Below are 23,607 nucleotides of genomic sequence, written 5' to 3' on the forward strand. Positions count from 1 at the left end.
CATGAGTGTGAGTAAGCTCCGGGAGTTGGTGCTGGACAGGGAAGCCTGGCGTACCGCAGTGCATGGGGTCGCAAAGAGTCAAACACGACTGAGCGACTGAACTGAACTGACTGAACTGAACCCACCCACTACAGCTTCCCCAAGGAAGGTGGGATGTTTGCTCAGTTGAATTCCCTCTGGAGTCCAATCCAACAGGGTCTCATTTCCTTCCCATGTTGTTAAACCCGATCTGAACATCAAGCATCCAGGAAAGCCCCGATCTGCAAATATTTAACTTTTCATCCTGCAGCTTCCACCCCTCCCCTGGGAGGCCCCATTAAGGCACCCTCCTTGGGGACAACAGGCAGGGTGAGGCTGGGAGGGTTTAATCCCAGATGTTTCTCAGAGTTGGCATAGGCTGCTCAGAGTCAGGGCGTGCAGGTTCAGCCTCCCTGACAATCCCAACACATCCCAACACATGGGGACACACTGGCCCCTATACACACGTGTGCACACACACACATACCTTTCTTCCACACACCACTACATTATGAAACTCTGAAAAACAGTTTAGAATCTGCCCAATCACACCTCTGCTCCTGCAAAGAAAAATCCGACAGGACAAGGGTGGGGTGTGATGGTGGTGGGGGGCAGCAATCCAGGCCCTCCTGCCCCAATCCCCACAGGGTCCCATCTTGTCCTCAGTCAGGGGCTCCCCTCCCGATGGCAGAAATGGCAGGGGCGGGGGGTGGGGACATCATCTGAAAAAACCTGCACCCTCTCCCAGACATCCCTGACCCCAAACCCTTCTGTATTCACAGCCCGCCTGACACCTCACCCACCCGTTTGCTGTGGTTATTAACATGATTATTAGATGCCCAGTGTCTATCGCTCTGTCCTAAGCTCGTCATTGCCGAGTTTTATACTTTGTATCAGTAGCAGAAGGGACAGGAATCCACATATGAAATGCCCGCCTGAGCCACACACTGTGCTAGCCACCTTTCCTGGGCCATCCAATTTGAAGCTTCCCAAGATGCTGAGAGCTCTGGGCTCTCTCCTACTGTGGTTGAGAGGAAACCAGCCCAGAAAGGCTCAGTGACTTGCCCCAAGTCACACAGCAGTCAGGCAACAGAACTGGAAAATTCAAGTCAGGGGACTCCCAAACCCCTGTTCTTCCCACATCCATCCCTTGTAGCCCAGGGATCAAGAAACATGGGCAGGTGGGGTCAAGGATCTCTTCTCTCGTGTCCCTGGCTTTGGTCTCAAGGACTCTGGCCCCTGCAGGAGTTCAGCCCTGCAGCTGGGCCCCTTGCAGATCTGAGCAGACATCTGCCTATGTGCTCTGAGCTCTTTGTAGGGAAGGCACCAAAAAAAAAAAAAAAGTGAACAGCCCAGCTAAGCTGAAATGTTCTCCTTGGAGAGGAAGGAAAATAAAATTTGATGAACCTCTGCATAATGTTCAAGTTATGAACGTGTAAAGTGATATTCCGCACATATGCTGGGAAGCATTTATCTTCTCCCATGTCGTTTGGGCCTAAGCTATGAGGGACCGGCAAAAGGCAGCTTCTTGTTCATGAGGTGCATAGAGGTCCTGTCTTCCACCTCAGCAAAACGAGGGCGTCTACGGATGCCCCGGGCTCTCCCATAGCCAAGGTGACAGCAGAGGCGGTGATAATGGGGCCACTTTCAACACCAGGCTGCTTATGTGGCTGCTGTAAACATTTCCTGAGTGTCTACTATGAGTCCTGTGCTCTGCCAGTCATCATCACCTTCCTAGTAGACGCACTGTCTACATAGCCATGGGTAAGGCGGGCCTGTGTGCCAACCTGTCCTGAGCTCCCTGGGCACAATCGATTGGCCTGGACCTGGACACGTGACCTGGGACTTTGATATAGGAACAAGATGCTGTATCTGCCCGATGATGGTGGGGCTTGGGCTGAAAGAGTACCAGGCTGAGGCAGGCAGGCTGAGGTCTCCAAAAAGAAGTCAGTCAATTACACACACACACGTCAAACTAACCCCCAGATGTTAAATGAGCACCTATTAGGTACCCAGTCCAGTACTTGGTGCTCAGAATATAGTGGGAAAGAAGATAGCAGAACCCTCCAGACCTCACGGTCTACAAACTATTAAACCGATGGGTATGTGTGAGTCACTCAGTTGTGTCCGACTCTTTGCAACTCCGTGAACTGTAGCCCCACCAGGCTCCCCTGTCCACGGAATTCTCCAGGCAAGAATACTGGAGTGGGTCGCCATTCCCTTCTCCAGGGGATCTTCCCGATAAACAAATAGGATGATGTCAGGTTATGTAGGTGCTATGAAAAAACAGCAATGGGATAAAGAGGGATAGGACAGGGTGTGTGGGGGTGTGGGGGTGTGTGTGCAGTTTAGACTAAGTGATTAAGGAAGGCCACGCTGAGCAGGTAACATCTGAGCTGAGACCTTGGCGAGCCAGCCAGTGAGGAGTCCAGGCAGGGCACAGCAGGTGCCAAGGCCCTGAGGTGGGGATGGACTTGCCGTGTTCAGAGACAGAAAGGAGGCTCAGGTGGCAAAGGAGAGATGAAGGGGTCTGTAGCAGTCAGAGCGTGGTCCCTGTGGGGCCCCCACCCTGAGACTTCTTGGCTTTGAAACCCTTCCATGTGCCCCACGGGGAGTCTAACTTCTCAGTGGTGCCCAGCTTCACAGTCTCCCTCCTTCTTTTCCTCCTCAGACCCTGTCATCGGTCCTGAGAAATCCTGTTCCCTGCCACTGAAAGTCATTAGTGCATGTCCAATCAGCACCCCCAAAGCAGACTGGGGTACAGGTAGTTTATTAAGGAGGTGGTCCCAGGAAATGTGATAACAACTTGCCTGTCCTTCCACTCATCCGTCAACCATCCATCATCCATCCATCTAGCATCCATTCATCCATCATCCATCCAACCATCCAGCATCCATGCATCCATCCATCTATATTTCCATCCACCCATCCATACATACACACATACATCTGTATATCCTTCCATCATCCATCCACCCAATCATCCATCCAGCCATACATCCACCCACCATTCACTGTCACCTACTCTCTTCCCAGCTGGTCTATAAGGACACGGTGATCAGATGTGGTCCCTGACTTTGAGGAGCCCTTCTCCTCTGGCAGTCATCACCAATCTCATGCTGAGTCTTTTTTCACTCAGTGCTATGACAGAGCCCAAGAAGGAAACTTTAGTTCAGCATCTCTGTGACCCTACCTTGGTTCCAAAAATCAGGAAGCCAGGGCAAACACTCAAACTTGATTCCCTTCTTAGCTTCTCAAGCTCTGATCACATCAGACCAAGGCAACCTCATGCCCCATAAAATATTAAAATACCCCAGAAATTTCAACACAGTGGAGTCCAAACTCTGCCTCCCCCGGCCTGCCCCTTCCACCCCATGACCGCTCTAGTTTTTCAAGTGGAGCCCTGTGGCCACTGAGGCTGGGTCTTGGGCTTCCGATTCCCGGTGGTGGCCAGAGGTGACGCCATGTTGCACTGACCTCTCCCGGAAGTACTTGACGGCCTCAGGGTCTATGAAGGTCGGCTCCTCCCGGTAGCCCTGCTCAAAGACCTTGCGCTTGTGCCGGAACTCAATGACCGTCTTGGTGTAGGAGTTGAGCGTGGTGACAGAGGCTGCCATGCAGCAGGTAAAGGAGCCCCACGCCAGGCTGCCAAGAGACGAGGAGAGAGATGCCACAGTCAGGGTGGGCAGGGGACAGAGAACCACACCCACCAGACAGCCAGATCTGAGCAGGGTCTGCCGCAGAGAGAAGTAAGCCTTGGTCCCCGCTCCCGGTCTGGCTTGGGAGGCAGCACTGTCTGGATATTGTGATACAGACATGACAGAGTTCATTACTGGGAGGCAAGAGTCATTCCATCCACAGGTTGGCATCAGGGAAAGTGACCAGAACACAACCACGCTTGCACTGGGTCTTGGTAGATGAGTGAGAGTTTGCTGGGGAAACAGCATTCCAGGAAGACAGAAGAGCGTGTGCTAAGGTATGGAGACAAGGGGCAGTAGGAAGCATTCCACACAGTGGTGCCCTATAGAGTACCACGTCACAGGGTTGTTGCAAGGATTCAAGGAGAGGATCCATTCAAAGTGTCTTAGAACAGGGTCTGGAAATAGTAGGCCCTCAAGAAAGGGTTGCCCCCATCACTTTCATCACTATTATCAACATCCTGACTACCCATTCTAGCTGTCTTGGTTTCCAAGTTATTTCTCTGTTAGATTAAGGCTCTTGGCTCACACTTCCCTCTGTGCACAGCCGGGGATTCTTGGCTGCGTTCATCGGATGTGGATGTCGAGCCAACCAAAGCCAGAGAACCTGTCCTATCCACATCTGGAAAGAAAGGCAGCGGGGTGTGGAGCTAGGAGAGTCAGCTGGTGAGGGTGCTGGTCTTCTCTGCCCCCCTGCCCATTCTCGACATGGCTTCCTGCCTGATTCCTCTGATCAAGACCATGCAGTAACATACAGAACAAGGAGGGGGTACCCTCCTTGCTCCAGGCACACCTGGTGTGGCCTCCAGTCCCTAGTTCCCAGTCTCTTCCCTAATAACTGATTTCCACCACATCAAGGGCTCAGTTTTATTGCTTCCAAGCCTGCACTGTCTCAGGGCCTCCAGCCTCCTCTTTTGCCTGCCACCCACTGGGTGTCTCAACATGACCACCCCTGCCTTCCTCAAGGTCAGTGCAGTCCACCTCCCACACCCACTTCTCCTTGTCAGCCTCGGAATGCCCAGAAGGAAAACAAGGTGGAACCTGAGGATTCAGCCTTTTTCTCAGGGACCACCACCACCACCCCCCAAGTCATCATGTGCTCCTTATCGCCAAACTGTTTAGTTAACAGCGGTCCCCAATCTTTTGGGCACCAGGAACCAGTTTCATGGAAGACAATTTTTCCACCAACTGAGGGTGGGAGGAATGGTTTGGGGATGATTCAAGAACATTACATTTACTGTACACTTTATTTGTATTATTACATCAGCTCTACCTCAGATCATCAAGCATTAGATCCGGGAAGCTGGGGAGCCCTGCTTTAGTAAATTGCCCTATGCTTTCATCAGGAACTAATTTAGATCCTCCGGAAACTCTGTGCATCTATAATAGGCAGCTTTGGAGTATCCGTCTGGCCCTTTTAAGACCTACCCTGTCCATCAAAGGACCCAGTAAGTGACCGCACCCTACTGTTCTTAGATGACTGAAGCAGAGCTGAACATCTGGCCGACATTGGTCCAACCAGATACTCTCTCTTCTGAGCAATGAATCTGAAGGCTCCAGCCTAATCTGGGATGTCTGTTTGAACTAGAGTGATGGACACCCAAGCTTGAGGATGGAGAATGAAGAAGCAGGCTGTTTCTGGGATTCCATGAGTATACGTCTGTTGGTTTGGCCTGACTAGCACCCATTCTGTAAAGGGACCATGACTCCCCTCCTCTTTGGTGATGTAATGTGTGTGGGGCTGGCCTCACCCCCAACTTTCAGGGGTGCCTGCATGACCCAGGCCTGGCCAATGAGTGTCATTTCCCTCTGGCCACAGTAATTCAGGGACAAGCCTGGAACACTCAAATCAGCCTATTGAGACTCGACCCCAGGACTTCTGCTTATGCTGTTGGAAAACAGGGTTCATCTTTTTTCCTGGGGTACCATGCTGGTGAGATTTCAGTCAGGAGCTGCTGGAGCCCATAAAGCCCCACCCCGCAGGCTAAGGGTGAAGCTGACTCAGAAGGAAGCAGAGCCACAAAAAGGAGCTAGATCTTCGAAGCCATTATTCCTGGACTTGCAATTATATTGTAGGAGCCCAGATTCCTTTTTTGGATTTTTTTTCCCCCTCAAGCCAGTTTGAATTGGGTTTCTGTCATTGGCAACAAAAGTTCTTATACAATTACTTTCTATAAATTCCATTCTTTTGCATAAGTTCCTTTTGAAGTGACTTTCTAGTCTTTATAGCCAGGGATCTTAACTGAACAGGTCTAACTCTCAACTGTGATGACCTGACCAAGGTGCAGCATTGAATTCTATTAATATCACATTTAGTCACTAAGTCATGTCAGGCTCTTTTGCGACCCCATGGACTATAGTCTGCCCAATTCCTCTGTCCATGGAATTTCTCAGGCAAGAATACTGGAGTGGGTTGCCATTTCCTTCTCCAGGGAGTCTTCCCAACCCAGGGATCAAATCCGAGCCCCCTGCATTGGCAGGCGATTCTTTACCACTGAGCCATCAGTGAAGCCCGATTCTACCACATAATGCCTATTTAATTTCACCAGTCCTCAAAACACCCTGTACTTCTCTTGTGTCTTTTTATCTATTATTTTTTATTCTTTGTTTTTTAATTAAATGTTTTATTTTAAGATCATCATAAATTCACATGCAATTGTAAGAAATAATCAGAGAGAGCCTTGTGCACTCTACCGTGTTTCCCCCAATGACAAAACTGAAAAAGTGAAAGTGTTAGTTGCTCAGTCATGTCCAACTCTTTGTGGCTCCATGGCCTGTAGCCTCCAGGCTCCTCTGACCACGGGATTCTCCAGGAGTGGGTTATCATCTCCTCCTCCAGGGGAATCTTCCCAACCCAGGGATCAAACCTGCATCTCCTGCATTGCAGGCAGATTCTTTACCATCTGAGCCACCCATGGTTCAGTTCAGTGCAGTTCAGTCGCTCAGTAGTGTCCGACTCTTTGCGACCCCATGAATTGCAGCATGCCAGGCCTCCCTGTCCATCTGTAATACCTTACAAATATAGTATCAGGCAGGATACTGAAATTGATACAATCAAGATACAAAAAGTTTTCCTGCATCACCACAGTGATCCCTCCTGTTGCCATTTTTACAGACACACCCACGTGCTTCCCAGCCTCCAGCAACCACTCATCAGGAATGTTATATTCATGGAACCATAAAATATGTGTGTTTGGGATTGCCTTTTTTTGCTCAGCATAATTCTCTGGAGATTCATCCAAGTTGTGAGTATTATATTGCTGAACAGAATCCCTAGAGTAATGTATGAGCTGTTCCACACCCTCACCAGCTTTTGGTGTTGTCACTATTTATTAATGTTAAGCTATTCTGAGAGACATGTAGAAATATCTCATTGTGGCTTTCATTTGCATTTCCCTAATGGCTAATGGTGGTGAACATCTTTTCATTTGCTTATTTGCCATCTGTGTGTCCTCTTTGGTAAAATGGCTGCTCACTTTTTTTTTTTTTGCCCACTTTCTAATTGGATTGTTTTGTTGTTGTTATTTACTGTTGAGTTTTGAGTGTTTTTCTATATCCTAGATACTGGTTCTTTGTCAAATATCTGGTTTCCAAAAGTTTCTTTCAGTCTGTAGCTTATCTTCTCAACCTCTTAACAAGATTTTTTCACAGAGGAAAAGTGTTTAATTTTGATGAAATCCATTTTATCAATTTTTTCCTTTGATGCTTTTGATGTCAAGTCTAAAAACTCTTTGCCAGGTCTAAATCCCAAAGATTTTTCTCATATTTTTTTCTAAAAATTTTATAGTTTTACATTTTATATTGAGGACTGTGATCTATTTTGAGTTACTTTTTATATAAGGTAAGGAATAAAGATTGATTTTTTTTTTTTTTGCCTATGTCTATCAAATAGCTCCAGTACCATTTGTTGAAAAAGTTATTTCCTGTTCCACTGAATGGATTTATACCTTTGTAAAAAATCAGTTGGCCATATTTGTATGGGTCTGTTTCTAGGTTCCTTATTTTGTTCCATTGATCTGTATGCCTATCCTTCCAGCAAGACTACACAGTCTGGGTTACTGTAGCTCAATAGTTAAGTCTTGACATTAGGTAGACTGATTCCTCCCACTTTATTCTTCTCTCTCAAAATTGTTTTAGCCCTCCCAGTTCTTTTGCCTTTCCTACCAAATTTTAGAATAATCTTGTCTAAACCTACATGAAATATTGCTGAGATCTTTATACCAACTTGAGAATCAACATCTTTACCACGAACATAGTATATCTCTCCATTTATTTAGATCTTCTTTGATTTCTTTCATTAGCATTTTGTGGTTTGGGCATGCAAATCCTGTGGATGTTTTATGACTCACTTTTTGAAGTGTACAGGGTATGGCATTTTTTACTTTTGTTGTCCAACTGTTTTTGCTAGCTTACAGAAATGCAATTTTTTTCTATTTTTACATTGTATCCTGACACCAAACTGAACTCATTTATTAGGTCTAGGCATTTTGGGGAGGCATAGATTTCTTAGATCTTTCTACATAGACAATCATGTCATCTGCAAATAGGTGTAGTTATTTCTTCCTTTTCGCTCTCTGGAAAATCCAGTGGATGGGGGAGCCTTGTGGGCTCCAGTCCATAGGGTCGCTAAGAGTCAGATACGACTGAGCAACTTCACTTTCACTTTTCACTTTCATGCATTGGAGAAGGAAATGGCAACCCACTCCAGTGTTCTTGCCTGGAGAATCCTAGGGACGGGGGAGCCTGGTGGGCTGCCGTCTATGGGGTCACACAGAATCGGACATGACTGAAGCGATTTAGCAGCAGCAGCAGCAGCCTTTGATTTACTTTTCATGACACTAGCAAGAACTTCTAGCACTATGCTGAGCAACAGTGGTATTTACAGTCTTGGGGAGAAAGCATTCAGTCTTTCAACATTAAGTGTAATGTTAGCTGTAGGTGTTTATAGATGCTCTTTATCAAGTTGAAGTAGTTTCTCTCTATTCCTAGCTTTCTGCAAGTTTTTAAAAAGTCATGAATGGATGTTGAATTTTGTCAAAAAACTTTCTGCATTGATTGATATGATCATGTTGTTTTCCCTTTATGCCCCTTAATCTTGTACCATTAATAATATAATTGCCTTAAATATTTCCTCTGAGTAATTTAGAACCATATCCCGTGCTGTAATTTTTCCTTCAATCATCATGCATGACAGAAAACTTAAGAGGAAAAGTAAAAATGTTCTTTTCTTCCTAATGTTCCAAGATTTCTTCTTAATTTTTTTTTCTATTTAGAGAGCTTTTTTTGGCCATTCTTTCAGGATAGGTCTGCCAACAACTTTTCTTAGTTTTCCTCCATCTGAGAATGTTTTGATTCCTCCTTCCCTTTCCTAAAGGATATTTTTGCTAGAAACGGAATTCTAAATTGATGGGTTTTTTTTCTTTCAGCACTTGAAACATCATGTCACTTCCTTCTAGCTCCACTGTTTCTGATGCAAACCCCCCTGTTTAAATTGGTTTTCCCTACAGTTAAGGACTTCCCAGGTGATGCTAGTGGTAAAGAACTTGCCTGCCAATTCAGGGGGTGTAAAAAGACGTGGGTTCAATTCCTGGGTTGGGAAGATCCCCTGGAGAAGGACATGGAAAACCACTCCAGTACTCTTGCCTGGAGAATCCCCATGGACAGAGGAGCCTGGCGGGCTACAGGCCATAGCATCGCAAAGAGTCAGACACGACTTAAGCAACTGAGCACACACAGTTAAGGGGGGCTTCCCAGGTGGCGCTAGTGGTAAAGAATCCACATGCCAATGCAGGAGGCATAAGAGGCACAGGTTCGATTCCTGGGCTGGGAAGATCCCCTGTAGTAGACAATGGCAGTCCACTCCAGTATTCTTGCCTGGAAAATTCCACGGGCAGAGGAGCCTGGTAGGCCACAGTCCGTGGGGTCACCAATAATCGAACACGTTGGAGCACAGTTAAGGTACTGTTTCACTCTTGCTGCTTTCAATATTTTTTTCTTTGACTTAAGTTTTTTTAAAAAAAACAGTTTATCTATGATGTTCATAGACAAACGTATCCTGAGTCTACCCTGTTTGGCTATCCACTCAGTTTGACTCTGTAGGTTTATACCTTTTACAAAATTGGGGGATTTTCCAGCCATTATTTCTCTGAGCACTTTTTCAGCACGCTCTTGCCTCTTCCCTTTTGGCAATTCAATGTTAGATCTTCTGCTATAGTCCCAGAGATCCTTGAGGCTCTGTTCATTTTTCAAAAGTCTGTTTTCTCTGTTGTTCACATTGGGTAACTTCTATCTTCAAGTTCACAGATTCTTTCCTCTGTCTTCTCCAGTCTACTGCTGCGCCCACCCACTAAGTTTTTTATTTCAGTTATCATGTTTTTGAGTTTTAAAAATTCCACTCATTTCTTTTTTACATCTTCTAGTTCTTTCCTAAGACTTTCTATTTTTTTTTCATTTGTTTCAAGGGTGCCTGCTGAAGGATTTTAATAATGATTATTTTAGAATCTTTCTCAGATCATTGTAACACCTCTGTTATCTCAGTATTGGGATCTATGGAGTATATTTTTACTTTCAGGTTGAGATTTTCCCAGGCTTTCATGTGGTCAGTGATTTTTAGTGGCAACCTTGAGATTTGGGGTATTTTTTATGAGACTCTGGACCTTGTTTAAACCTTCTGCTTTAGCTGACTTCCTCTGACACCATTCTGACAAAGGAAGACGGAACACTGCCTCGTAACTGCCAGGCAGGAGTAGGAGTCCAGGTTTCCCACTGGGCCACTACTGACATTCAAGGCGGAAAGGTTCCTGGTTACTGCTGGGCAGAGGTGATTAGTTCTGACCCCCTGAAGCCTCTGCAGCTACCACTCTGGTTAGGAAGGGTAGGAGTGACTCATTATGGCTCCCCAGTTTGCCTCCACTTGATACCACAGGGGAAGGAATGACTTCATCATCCCACCCCCTCCCCAGCAGTGGTGACAAGCCTGACTCTCCACGACTTCTCCTCTGATACCGCCTCAGCAGGGATGGGGAGGGGCACCTTGTAACTGCCTATTGGGAGGGAGTCCGAGCTCCCCATGTGACCTCTATAGACACTCAGAGGTGCATGGGGCTTATTAGAGTCAAGCAGGGTGAAAGCCACAGCTCTCTACTCTGGTTCCAGTCCAGCTAGATGTGGGTGCCTTATTACAGTCCGGTAAGGTAAAACCTAAAGTCGGCACAAGTAGGGTAGAGCCACAGGATGGTTTTTTGTTTCTTTTGATTTTATTTGTTTTTGGCTGCACTGGGTCTTTATTGCTGTGCATGGGCTTTCTCTAGCTGCCGTGAGCAGGGTTACTGTTCATGGTGGTGCACGGACTTCTCATCGTGGTGGTTTCTCTTGTTGCAGAGCTCAGGCTCTAGGCACACGGGCTTCAGTGGTTGTAGCTCGTGGGTTCAGTAGTTTTGGAGCACAGGTAATAGTTGCTTCATGGCATGTGCCATCTTCCCGGACCAGGAGTTGAATCTGTGTCCCCTGCATTGGCAGGCAGATTTTTAACCACTAGAGCACCGTAAAAGCCCGTGTTCTGGTTTTGATGTGGGTGAGGGGCTCAGGGCTGCATCTGTGAGTCTTCAACTTCCCCATTGCCCAAACCCCAAGGCTCCCAGGCCCACACGCTAGGCACAGGCTGAAAACCTCGAGGGTGGAAGGCCTGCTGGGGTTTGCAGCTTACGTGGCTGGACTGGTACAGTGAGGTACGTGGGTGGTTGACCTGGTTTTTGGAGACAAGGACAGAGTGGCCACTGTGACACTGATGGGGGGCGGGCAGTGGGGGTGGCTGTCAGTAAACTCTCTGTCCTCTGGGAGCTACAGGGGTGGGTCATGGGAGGGATGCTAGGGGACCAGATTCAGACACTTAGATGCCACCTTGAAATCTACCCCAGGCCCTGCTCAGCAGAAAGACTGTACCTGGTCACTGAGGAAGGCAGTCCTTGCCTACCTTCAGGCCAGATGGGCACAGAGACACCATGTGGGGCAGGACAAGGCACAAATGCTCCTAATTTAGGCCACCCTTGGTGCCCGTGAATGAAGAGACCAAGAGATAATGATGGCAGGTTCTGGGGGCCCAGCTGGTCCACACCATGCCAGCAGGGCACGCCTGGGCACCACACTGCTCTCTCCCCACTTTGGTCTTGCAGAAAACAAGGCCAGTGTCACCTGCTTCAGGGATATAAGTCAGAGTAAGAGCTTTCTGCTGACCAACACAGCCTCTCAGTAACACCAGCAAACACCCAATGCAGTGGTTCTTTGTAGCCAAGGCTCTTCCAGAAACCCCCTCTCCCACTGCAAGGGATCAACTTGCTGAAATGTAGAGAGGGCAGGGCAGCCTGGGGTCCCCAGAGAGGGAAAGGGCTAGACTGCTGTTTCCACAGGGTCAGAGAGATTGAAGAGGAGGGGAGAGGAAGAGAGGAGGACAGTAGGGAGGCCACATGACATACAGATGGACCCCAGAAGCAAACGGAGAGGCGCCGCCCTCCTGGGACCTGGCCTAACTTGCCACTCCTTTGCTGTGTGACCCAGGACAAACGGCTTAACCTCTCTGGGCATCCTGTGTTTATAATACAGCTCCACGATGGTAGGTTCCCCAGCCCTCATTCTGTTAAGCATTCTGTCAATGCTCAGGGCTGGGGTCTCCCTCTACGTGTGCTGGGGTAGGAGGGGCCCTTTTCCCATCTCTCTCCACTTTGACCAAATGCAAAACAGAAGTAGAAACTGATCCTAGCTTTCCATTCTCCCTTCATCATCAGGAAATGTTGACATTTCAAGTAAGGGTCACGCACTCCAATTCCTGCAGAGTCAGGTGATGACTGAATGAGGAAAGTGTGGGTAAGGCGATGGGGAGCAGTGGGGACTGTGGTAAAGTGGCGAGCAGGTGATTCATCTAAAGGGGCAGCCTCTACTCAGCTGAAGCTGCCATGAGGCAATGTGGCTTAGGCAAGGACATATCTTCCGATAGTCAAGAGAAGCCAGAAACCTGGATTTACTGTCAAATTCTTATGAATTCGCATGTTAGAAATAAATGCAATTAAGAAAGAAAAAACACCATGGCAGGTCAAACAAAATATCTGCAGGCTGGATTCAGCCCTGGGCTGCATGTAACGTGGTATCTTCTGAGGCTGTGCACAGCACACAGAAGCTATGTGACCTGGACCTTTGCCCTGTCTGAGCATGTGTCCTCATCCCGCAGGTGGGCATGGCAACCCCACCAAGTGGGAGTCAATGGCCAGAATGAACAGCTCAGGGTTTGTAAAGTGCCTCCCGCCATGCCAGGTACAAAGGAGGTGCTGACCAACCTTGGCCTCATCCACCCGCCCCCCAAGCCAAGCAGCTGCCTGTGTCCCCATGACCCCAGTCCTCAGGGGCTTGCCTTGGCGCTGTCACAGGACAACCTGCAGAGAGTTAAGACAAAGAGCTGAAAAAAGTAGCAGGCAGGAGAGTTGGAGGGCCTGGGGCACAGGACAGGGATGGGATTCTTCCGCTTAGTGTGTGTGGGGGGACCTGCTCAGGGAGGGGAGTCGGGGAATAAGGAGAGGGTGCAGTCAGGGCTGGATCTCGAGGAAACACTAAAGTCCTGGGAACCACGTCCGGGGAACCACGTCCGGGGAGACTGGCGAGAACAGAGTGCAAGGGATAGCCTGCATGCCCCCCAGATGCCATCCTCTCAGACATCTGGATCACATGCCTCTCAAAAAGCCAGCATGGCATTATCAAAGGCCCCCATGTCATTATCACCATTTATAATCACTGCCACTTACAGAGCACTTCTGGTGTATAAGCACTCTGAGAGCTGGGTGCCACCTGGTGCTTACAAGGACGCCATTAGACCCGCAGTACTATGATCCCTGCTCTAGAAAGGAAGACGCTGAGACTCAGGGACGATGTGGTGCTTGCCTTTCATAACAAAACACGCACTGAGCACCTTCTCTGTGCTAATGCCTCACAGGCGTTATTTCACGCAGTCGCCAAAGATGCCCCTTCCCCCGCCCCGAGCCACACCTCCTGGGGTTCACGCTTTGTGCAGCCCTTTCTCCTTGCCTCTGGCCCCCATCCCTTGCTCGTGACCATCAGAACACAGCAGAAGTGACACTGAGTGATTTCTGAGGCAGGCTCAGAAAATACACTTGCAGCTTCCATTTGAATCTCTGCGAACGTCTGCTCTTGGGACACTCTCCAGGGACCCCACCACCATGCCTGAGAAGCAGATCCTGCTGACAGCCTGAGCTAAGCTCCCAGCTCCAGCCAGCACCACTGCCGGCGATGTAAGGACTGAACCCAGGCTGGCGGACACCCAGCCCCAGAAACTTCACCTCCCTGGGCAGGTGTGGCTCTCGAAAGCTGGTCCCCAAGATTGGCTGAGCTCCTCAGACGTGCTGGACTACAAGCCCAGGGGTTATTCCACCCCAGCTGGGCCAGGAGACAGAGGCTGGCGCTGTCTCACCGTGGAGCTGGCCTCCTCCCTGGCGGGGGGTGGGGGCAGAATTTTGACAAATGGCCTCACACATATTAAACAAGCGAGATGACACTGCATGGCCCTGGCAAGGCCCCAGATGCGAGGGATGAAAAATGGGGCTGATCCATCTTGCAGGCCTCAGTGACAAGGAGAAATGGATCAGCCCTAATAGGGGCCTCACACTGGGGCCCGGCCTTAAATAAGTTAAATGGGAATTGGGTGCCCCCCAGGAGGTCAGCCCAGGGGGAGCTGAGGAACAGGGCAGGAGGTCTGGTTCCAGAGGAAGAAAGGTTCCTGTGGCCAACACAGCAGGCTGGGCTCCCTGCCAGGTTGGAGGGCCAGCGGATGCTGGAAAGAGAGGCCCGTGGGGGGAGGAGATTCTGAATCCTGGGCAAGTGACCCAACCTTTCTGAGTCTCAGTGTCTACATATACAACAGGGGGTTATTGTGAGTGTTAAATTTCACGTCAGTATCAGTAATATTAGGAAAACTAGCGTTTCCGGAGCACTTACGTGTGTCATGTGCTAAACACACACGATCTCTCATCCCCAAAGCAAGCATCTTTTAATTTCAGGGCTGCAGTCACCGTCCACAATGATTCTGGAGCCCAAGAAAATAAAATCTACCACTGTTTCCATTTTTTCTCCCCGTCTATTTGTCATGAAGTGATGGAACCGGATGCCATGATCTTAAATGTTGAGTTTTAAGTCAGCTTTTTCACTCTCCTCTTTCACCTTCCTCAAGGGGCTCTTTGGTTCCTCTTCGCCTTCTACCATTAGGGTGGCAGCATCTGCATATCTGAGGTTGTTGAAATCCCAGGTAGCGCTAGTGGCAAAGAATCCATTTGCCAATGCAGGAGATGCAAGAGTCGCAGGTTCCATCCCTGGGTCGGAAAGATCCCCTGGAGAAGGGAATGGCAACCCACACCAGTATTCTTACCTGAGAAATCTCATGGACAGAGAAACCTGGTGGGCTACAGTCCGTGGGGTCACAAAGAGTCAGACATGACTGAGCTCACACACACACACACACAAACACACACACATACACTCTGAGAGGCAAAATATAGAGGTTGAGACCATAGACTGCAGAACCAGACTGTCTGGGTTCAAATCCCAGCTCTGCTGCTCACAAGCTGGATTACCTTGGACAGGCTACTTAAGTTCCCTGTGCCTCAGTTTCCCCTCCATGAAGCACCTGCCTCACACACTGTTGTGAGGTTCCCTGCTGCCGATTCCCTACAGCTGTTCTACTTAAAGGTATTGGGGTCTCTGTTGGCCGGTCAAGGTCCCTTTAAGGCAGTGGTCCCCAACCTTCTTGGCACGAGAGACTGGTTTTGTGGAAGACAATTTTTCCACGGACTGGGGCGGTAGGGGATGGTCTGGGGATGACTCAAGGGTATTACATTTATTGTGCACTTTATTTCCAATATTATTATATCAGCCGCACCTCAGATCATCAGGCATTCGATCCCAGGGGTTGGGGACTTCTGCTTTAAGGCACAGGCCTTTAGCTTTAAGGGGGCGGGGCCAAGCAGAGAGTGAGAAGGGACAGAAATATAGCAGGAGTCCCCACTGGTCCTAATCATAGCTCTTTCTGCTCTATTCTGACCATCTCTACCAGAGATGCCCTCTCACTGCCAAGTCTTTGCACCTGCCATCCCCCTGTCCAGCACCTACCTTATCCCCTCCTCCACTAGCTTGTCTGATCAGATTCTCCCTGAGGACCTTCCCCAGGGGAAGCTGGGTCAGGGACCCCTTCTTCCATGGCTTTCATGGCTGTCTGTGATTCCCCCCAACCACCCACATCATAGCATGGTTCAGTGGATAGCGTGTCTACTTGTCTAGAACTCCTGTCACAACGCTGTCTCAGCCACTGCTGTACCCTCAGTAGCTAGGAGCCCCAGCACCAGCTGCCCCTGAATGAGTGCTCAGTCAGCTAATGTGTTAGATGCTTGAGTGGATGAATGGTCCCTAAGCTCCAGAACCGGACCACGGATACCCTGTGGAACAGACTATGGTCACTTGTCTTTCTAGGGCATAGTCCTCCTCTTGATAACAGCTCACTCCAATCATGCCCCACTCCAGGCTTCCCATTAGAGGATCTCTCCTCCATTTCTCTGTCCAACAGTGTGGATGGGGCAACCCCACCCACCACACCACGTGACTCATGCCAGCCGAATTAGAACAGTCGAGTCCCCTCAGGGGCTAAACCATTGGTTGCAGTACGGTCAGGTGACTTAAGTTAATCCAGTGAAAGTTATATCCAGGATTTTGGCTGGCAATATTGGGAAGAGGCCCAGTCTCTCTTCTGGTATTGCTACATTTGTAACATGTAAGCTTGGAACTAGTTTGCCCCAGATGGTGCTAGGGGTAAAGAACCTGCCTGCCCATGCAGGAGAGGTAAGAGATCCCCGGGTTGGGAAGATCCCCTGGAGGACAGCATGGCAACCCACTCCAGTATTTTTGCCTGGAGAATCCCATGGACAGAGAAGCCTGGCAAGCTACAGCCCATAGGGTCACAAAGAGTTGTACACGACTGAAGTCATTTAGCACAGCACATAAGCCTAGGACTGGGCTTGGTAACCAAATTTGCTATCACCTGGGGAAAAGTTGCTTATGAGTAAAGTTGACACAAAGAGAATGGGGTCAGAAGTGGGGAGAGAATGACCGGGTTCCTGATCAATCACATGACCACCTGGATCAAGCTGTGCCTGAAGCAGGCATTGTGGTAGCTCACTTAGCATCTGTTCCACTCATTCACCATTTAGGAGTGTTGGACTCATTCCTTGTTCCAGAAGAATGGCCCAGCTGAGCCAATCAGCTCATGGCATTCCCCCAGCCATGGTGATGATTCAGAAGAGAGAAAATGACCGAAGTTGAGCTCATCAGAGGGAGGGTTGGGGGACGTCAGTGAGTGTTAGGGAAAGAGCTCTTTCTCCTTCTCTATGTGAAGGAAGGAGCACCAGCCTCAAAGGAGCTTTCTCAGCACCAGGAGTGAAGCCCACTCAGGGACACATGGGGAGTGAGCAATGCTCAGGTGACCACAGAGGAAGAAAACTCAGCTCTGATGACATCAGCAACTCTGGATCAAACATTTCCTGAAGTCCATGCCAAGCTGTGCTTTCCATTTACAGGAAGCAATGTGTTCCCTTTTTGACTGGACTGAGGTGGGTGGGTTTTTCTGTTACAATCCATTCCCTCCAGCCCCCACAGCTGACCCACCTGACTTTTCAATTCCATGAACTAACACACTGCTCTTGTTTACTTAGGCCTGGGATTCCATCACTCCCAAGCCAAACAATCCGACAGAGTCTGCCTTTATTTCACACACCATGCTCTAAGATGCTGGTCCCTGCTCCCTGCATCCAGCGCCATTCCCTGGGCTCTTGACAGCTTCTGTCTCTACTTCTGGAGCAGCCTCTAAGGCAGAGGCTGGCCAACTGTCTCCGTAAAGGGCCAGATAGTAAATATTTTAGGCTCAGTGAGCCATTCAGCCTCTGTCATAACTGCTCAGTTCTGCTACTCTAGATTGCAAGCAGCTGTGGACAATATGTAAACGATGAGCCTGGCTATGTCCCAATAAAACTTTATTTATGGACACTGAAATCTGAATGTTCCAGAGTTTTCGCATGTCACAAAATATTCTTCTTCTCTTGATTCACGTTCAACCATTTAAAAATGTAAAAATCATCCCTAGTTGCAGAAAAACAGGTGATGGGCTGGATTTGGCCCAGAGACTAGAGTTTGCCAACCTCAGTTCTAGGATCACAAAGCATCTTTGGACTCTGAGTTCCCCCCCCCCCTTCCCCTCCTCACTCCCACCTTCCTCTGTTTCCCAGCTGAATTGAGCTACTAAAGTCCCAGCATGCCTCAGGGATCTGGTGTCTGAAAGTCAAAAGCCACTTACCAGAAGGACCACCCGTAGTCCCAGGAATGGGGTCTCCAGTCTTCAGGGCCGAGGCTCACGGTGACCTGGAACACCTGCGTGTACATCATGTGGGCTACCATTCCCAGGAGGCCTGTTGGGAGGGGGAGCAGGACAAGGTGTCAGGAAGCAAGGTGGGGCTTTGTCAGCCCACCATAGGCCTGTTAGTGCTGGGGAGAACATGAACCCCCCAGGAAAGGGCAGCCAGTGGGACCAGAGCACAGAAGATCAGAGGGCGGTGGTTTTCTAAGCCCACCAAGAAATTTGAGTTCAACCAGAGGGCAAAGGGCAGCACTGGAGAAATTTAAGCAAGAGAGACACAGAGTCAGGTCTATTTCTGGATGGGCAGCTTTTCTGTTAGGGACCAGATAAGTCAATATTTTAGGCTCTGTGGGTTGGGCCATGTGGTCTCTATTGCAACTATTCAGCTCTACTGTATTAGCACAAAGGAACCACAGACAGTGCACAAAGGGATGAACATGACTGTGTGCCAATAAAACTTTATTTACAAAAGCAAGTGTTGGGCCAGGTTTAGCCAATGGGCCAGAGTTTGCCGATACCTGTGTAAGAAGGTCATTTGGGAGAAACTGCTTAGAGAATGTTTATCAAACAGCAGGTCTTGATGCACTAGACAAGTGGATTGTGAAATCAACTTCATGGATTGCAACCAGCATTTTAAAAACCTATTGGAATGGAATAGAAATATCTGATATCATCAAATGTAGCAGGAGTAAATATTGCTTTGTGAAACTTTCAGTTCTATACACATGTGTCTGTGTGTGCAGCTGTGTGTGTAGCGACTGTAATTATGAAATCTTTTTCTGTGGCTCATGTCAAAAATTTTGGAACCCACTGGCTGGGAGAACTTTGATTCCAAAGGATCTGAGTGGGAATCTTTTTTTTACCATGTGGCCCTGGGGGAGGTACCTCACTCCTCTGAGCCTCAAGTCTTTCAACCCTAAGATGAAGATTATGACAGATAAGGTGAAAAATGACTGAAATGAAGCAAGGTGGCCTCCATGTCTGCTGCCTAGTAGGCATGCAATTGATACAGTTACTAGGGTTATTATAAGCCAGGGGACATTGTACTGTGTGGACCATGGCATCTAGAGCCTTGTGGGTGCCACAGCATGTGGCTAACTGGCACACACCTAATTTTAAAAGGAGTGATACAGTATTGATGAGGAGGGAAGGGGTGCATGACAAGAGGAAGAAAGGAAACCAATAATGCATGTGTACCTACTGTGTGCCAGGCACTCGTCAGACTCTTTCACCTCCATTATTATCTTTCACAACAACCCTCTGAAGTAAGTAAGATGATGTGGGCCATGTACCATTGTTCAGGTTGCCCACTGCACAATTCCACAGGGCTCCATTCACATCAAAGTCTAGGTGCCCGTCACTCCCTGAAGTCAAAGCAAAACCACACCTCTAATATAGTAGTCCTGAATGTGACTATTCCCATTTCACAGGTGAGAAAACAGAAGCTCAGAGTGGTCAAGTCTGTCCCAAGTCACAAAGAGAGTAAATGGGTCAGTCGTGACTGGGGCCCAGATCCAAATGCCCTTAAAGCCAGGGTTCTTCCCAAGCTGCAGAGAAGGTATCTCTCCTCCCCTTGTTGCCCCAGTCACCCTTTCCCCTCTGATACAAGAGAAGAGACGGAGATAAGGAGAGGAATAGAGATAAGAAGGAGAAGGCAATGGCACCCCACTCCAGTACTCTTGCCTGGAAAATCCCATGGATGGAGGAGCCTGGTAGGCTGCAGTCTATGGGGTCGCTAAGAGTGGGACACAACTGAGTGTCTTCACTTTGACTTTTCATTCTCATGTATTGGAGAAGAAAATGGCAACCCACTCCAGCGTTCTTGCCTGGAGAATCCCAGGGACGGCGGAGCCTGGTGGGCTGCCGTCTATGGGGTCACACAGGGTTGGACACAACTGACGCGACTTAGCAGCAGCAGCAGCAGCAGCAGAGATAAGAAAAGACAGAAGTAAAGAGGAAGTGAGGCTCTGAGTCCTGAATCCAGACTTAGGGGCAGGAGTGAGGGTGAAGGTGGACATCCTGTGTTCCCACGGTGTGAAGGTAAAAAATTTTTTTGCCGCCTGGCATGCAGGGTCTTAGTTCCCCAATCAGGGATCAAACCTGTGCCCCCTGCAGTGGAAGCATGGAGTCTTAACCACTGGATCACCAGGGAAGTCCCCTGAAGGTAAAGGTTTAACAACACGTTCTCTGAAGACAGAGAGAAAAATAAAGAAGCTATGATTTGTAGTGTTTGACAGTTTTCATGGTGTGAATAATCCCACTGTGGTCAGTTTCAAGCTACCAAGGTGATGTCACTGAAAGCGCAGCAGAGAAAAGATGGGCATGGTTGGGGCTTGGGGGCTGAGCCAGCAGGATCCAGCACATCGGTCTCCTTCCAGTCACCTCACCCCAGGCCCCCTGGAGACAGAGGACTCAGAGCTGGTTGCCCGTATCTCTGGGCTGAGGCCAGCCTCTCATGGACCTCTGGCCTCAGATAAGGGGTGCTCTCCAGGGCTGGTGAGGTGCACTTGAGCCAGGAAATCGAGGAAGGGGGTGATTGTGACAGGTGCTGAGGCCCCCAAAGACTCCTAAGGGCTCAGCCTGCCCCAGGCTGTCTCTGCCAAGCTTAGACCTCATTCATAGTCATGCCCCAGCAAAGGTAGGCTAGAAACCTCTCCAGTCCTCTCTGCCTTGGCTCCCTCTGTTGGAAGGAAACAAGGATTGAGCCATATGGATATTTTCTTTTTCTTTTTCTGTTTGTTCATTTATTTTTGGCTGTGCTGGGTCTTTGTTGCTGCGTGCAGGCTTTCTCCAGTTGCAGCAAGCAGGGGCTACTCTTAGCGGTGTTGTGCGGGCTTCTCATTGTAGTGGTTCCTCTTGTTGAGGAGCACAGGGCTTCAGTAGTTGCGGTGTATGGGCTCAGTTGTTGTAGGTCTGCAACATGGGCTAGAACATGGGCTCAGTAGTTGGGGTGCAGGGGCTCAGCTGCCCCAAGGCACGTGAGATCTCAGTTCAGGATGGAAACCTGAGCTCCCTGCGCTGGCGGGCAGTATGCCTAATCACTGGACTACCAGGGAAGTCCCTCTTATTTTTCTTTACTTGACACAATTCTTGGTGAACTTCCAAAAAGTACATAAGACGTACCTTATTCTTTGGAACCGATGCATAAGATTTCTTGATAATGATATATCATGTTTTATTTATCCAATCAGTTGACACTCTTTCCAGCTTTTTTACTCCCTAAGCAATGCTGCAACAAACACATTTCTACAAGTCTCTTTGTGCAGACAAGCAAGTATTTCTCCAGCATGAAAAACAAGAGGAAATGCCGGGTCATAAACGCCGTGTACGTTTTGAATTTTGATCAATGTCAGTGAACTGCTCTCTTGAGAAGCAGAACTTTGTGGAACTTCTGCTAGCTGTGAGAGTCCTCACCCAAATCCTCACCAATACTTCATATTATAAAACATTACAAATCGTATCCACGGCATGGTGAAAAATGACACCTCAACATGGTTTTAAATTTTACATTTCCCTCATTACTCGACTGAAGTGACTTAGCAGCTTAGCAGCATTACTAGTAAGCTTGGGCATTTTTCATGTGTTTATTAACCATTTATATTTCTTATTCTATGATTGTATCTTTTGTCAATTTCATTTTTTAAAAAAATCTTTCTCTATCAATTGATAGAAGTTCTTTTTGTCTTCTGGATACTAATCCTATTGTTATATCAACTCCAAACAGTTTACCGTTTGTCTTTTCTTATGTATAGCACATCTTTTTTTAATTAATAGGTTTTATTTTTTAAAGCAGTTTTAAGTTTACAGGAAAAGGATCAGAAAATAGAGAGTTCCACAGTTCCCAGCCCCCCCTTCCCCCACAGTTTCTCCTATGATTAACATCTTTCAATAGTGCGTACATTTGTTACAACTGATGAGACAGTAGGGATACACTGCTGTGCTGTGCTTAGTTGCTCAGTCATGTCCAACTCTTTGTGACCCCATGGACTGCAGCCTGCCAGGCTCCTCTGTCCATGGGGATTCTCCAGGCAAGAATACTGGAGTGGGTTGCCATGCCCTCCTCCAGGGGAACTTCCCAACCCAGGGATCAAACCAAGATCTCCTGCGTTGCTGGTGGATTCTTTCCTGATTGAGCCACCAGGAAAGCTCAAGAATGCTGGAGCGGATAGCCTATCCCTTCTCCAGGGGATCTTCCTGACCCAGGAACCGAACCAGGGTCTCCTGCATGGCAGGTAGATTCTTTACCAGCTGAGCTACCAGGGGAGCCCCGGTGATACATTATTACTAAATCCATCGTTTACATTAGGATTCACTCTGTGTTGTACAGTCTATGGATTTTGACAAAGGCAAAGTGACATGTATTCACCATTGTGTCCAATAGTTCAGTTCAGTTCAGTCGCTCAGTCGTGTCCGACTCTTTGCGACCCCATGAATCGCAGCACGCCAGGCCTCCCTGTCCATCACCAACTCCCAGAGTTCACCCAGACTCACGTCCATCGAGTCAGTGATGCCATCCAGCCATCTCATCCTCTGTCGTCCCCTTATCCTCCTGCCCCCAATCCCTCCCAGCATCAGAGTCTTTTCCAATGAGTCAACTCTTCCCATGAGATGGCCAAAGTACTGGAGTTTCAGCTTTAGCATCATTCCTTCCAAAGAAATCCCAGGGCTGATCTCCTTCAGTATGGACCGGTTGGATCTCCTTGCTGTCCAAGGGACTCTCAAGAGTCTTCTCCAACGACACAGTTCAAAAGCATCAATTCTTTGGTGCTCAGCCTTCTTCACAGTCCAACTCTCACATCCATACATGACCACAGGAAAAACCATAGCCTTGACTAGACGGACCTTTGTTGGCAAAGTAATGTCTCTGCTTTTGAATATGCTATCTAGGTTGGTCATAACTTTCCTCCCAAGGAGTAAGTGTCTTTTAATTTCATGGCTGCAGTCACCATCTACAGTGATTTTGGAGCCCAAGAAAATAAAGTCTGACACTGTTTCCACTGTTTCCCCATCTATTTCCCATGAAGTGATGGGACTGGATGCCATGATCTTTGTTTTCTGAATGTTGAGCTTTAAGCCAACCTTTTCACTCTCCACTTGCACTTTTGTCAAGAGGCTTTTGAGTTCCTCTTCACTTTCTGCCATAAGGGTGGTGTCATCTGCATATCTGAGGTTATTGATATTTCTCCCAGCAGTCTTGATTCCAGCTTATGCTTCTTCCAGTCCAGCGTTTCTCATGATGTACTCTGCATATAAGTTAAATAAGCAGGGTGACAATATACAGCCTTGACGTACTCCTTTTCCTATTTGGAACCAGTCTGTTGGTCCATGTCCAGTTCTGACCTGCATACAGATTTCTCAAGAGGCAGGTCAGGTGGTCTGGTATTCCCATCTCTTTCAGAAAAATCCCCTGTGCTCCACCCAGTCATCCCTCCTCCTTAA

At 48.3% G+C, this 23,607-nt stretch overlaps 1 protein-coding gene across 2 annotated transcripts in view; it reads right to left on the reverse strand.

The window, feature by feature from the left end:
• Positions 1-23,607, reverse strand: part of GSG1L (GSG1 like) — a 252,582-nt gene that overhangs the window by 25,138 nt on the left and 203,837 nt on the right. The window contains exons 4-5 of one of the 2 annotated variants that reach the window (NM_001192728.1): positions 18,109-18,220; positions 3,496-3,663 (exon numbers count right to left, since the gene is read on the reverse strand). In NM_001192728.1, coding sequence (NP_001179657.1) covers positions 3,496-3,663; positions 18,109-18,220 — 280 coding nt within the window. The remainder of the gene's footprint in view (positions 1-3,495; positions 3,664-18,108; positions 18,221-23,607) is intronic. The other variant, XM_024984779.2, reaches the window with a different exon arrangement.

The sequence above is a fragment of the Bos taurus genome, chromosome 25 (genome assembly GCF_002263795.3).
Source record: "Bos taurus isolate L1 Dominette 01449 registration number 42190680 breed Hereford chromosome 25, ARS-UCD2.0, whole genome shotgun sequence".
Taxonomy (NCBI): Eukaryota; Metazoa; Chordata; class Mammalia; order Artiodactyla; family Bovidae; genus Bos; species Bos taurus.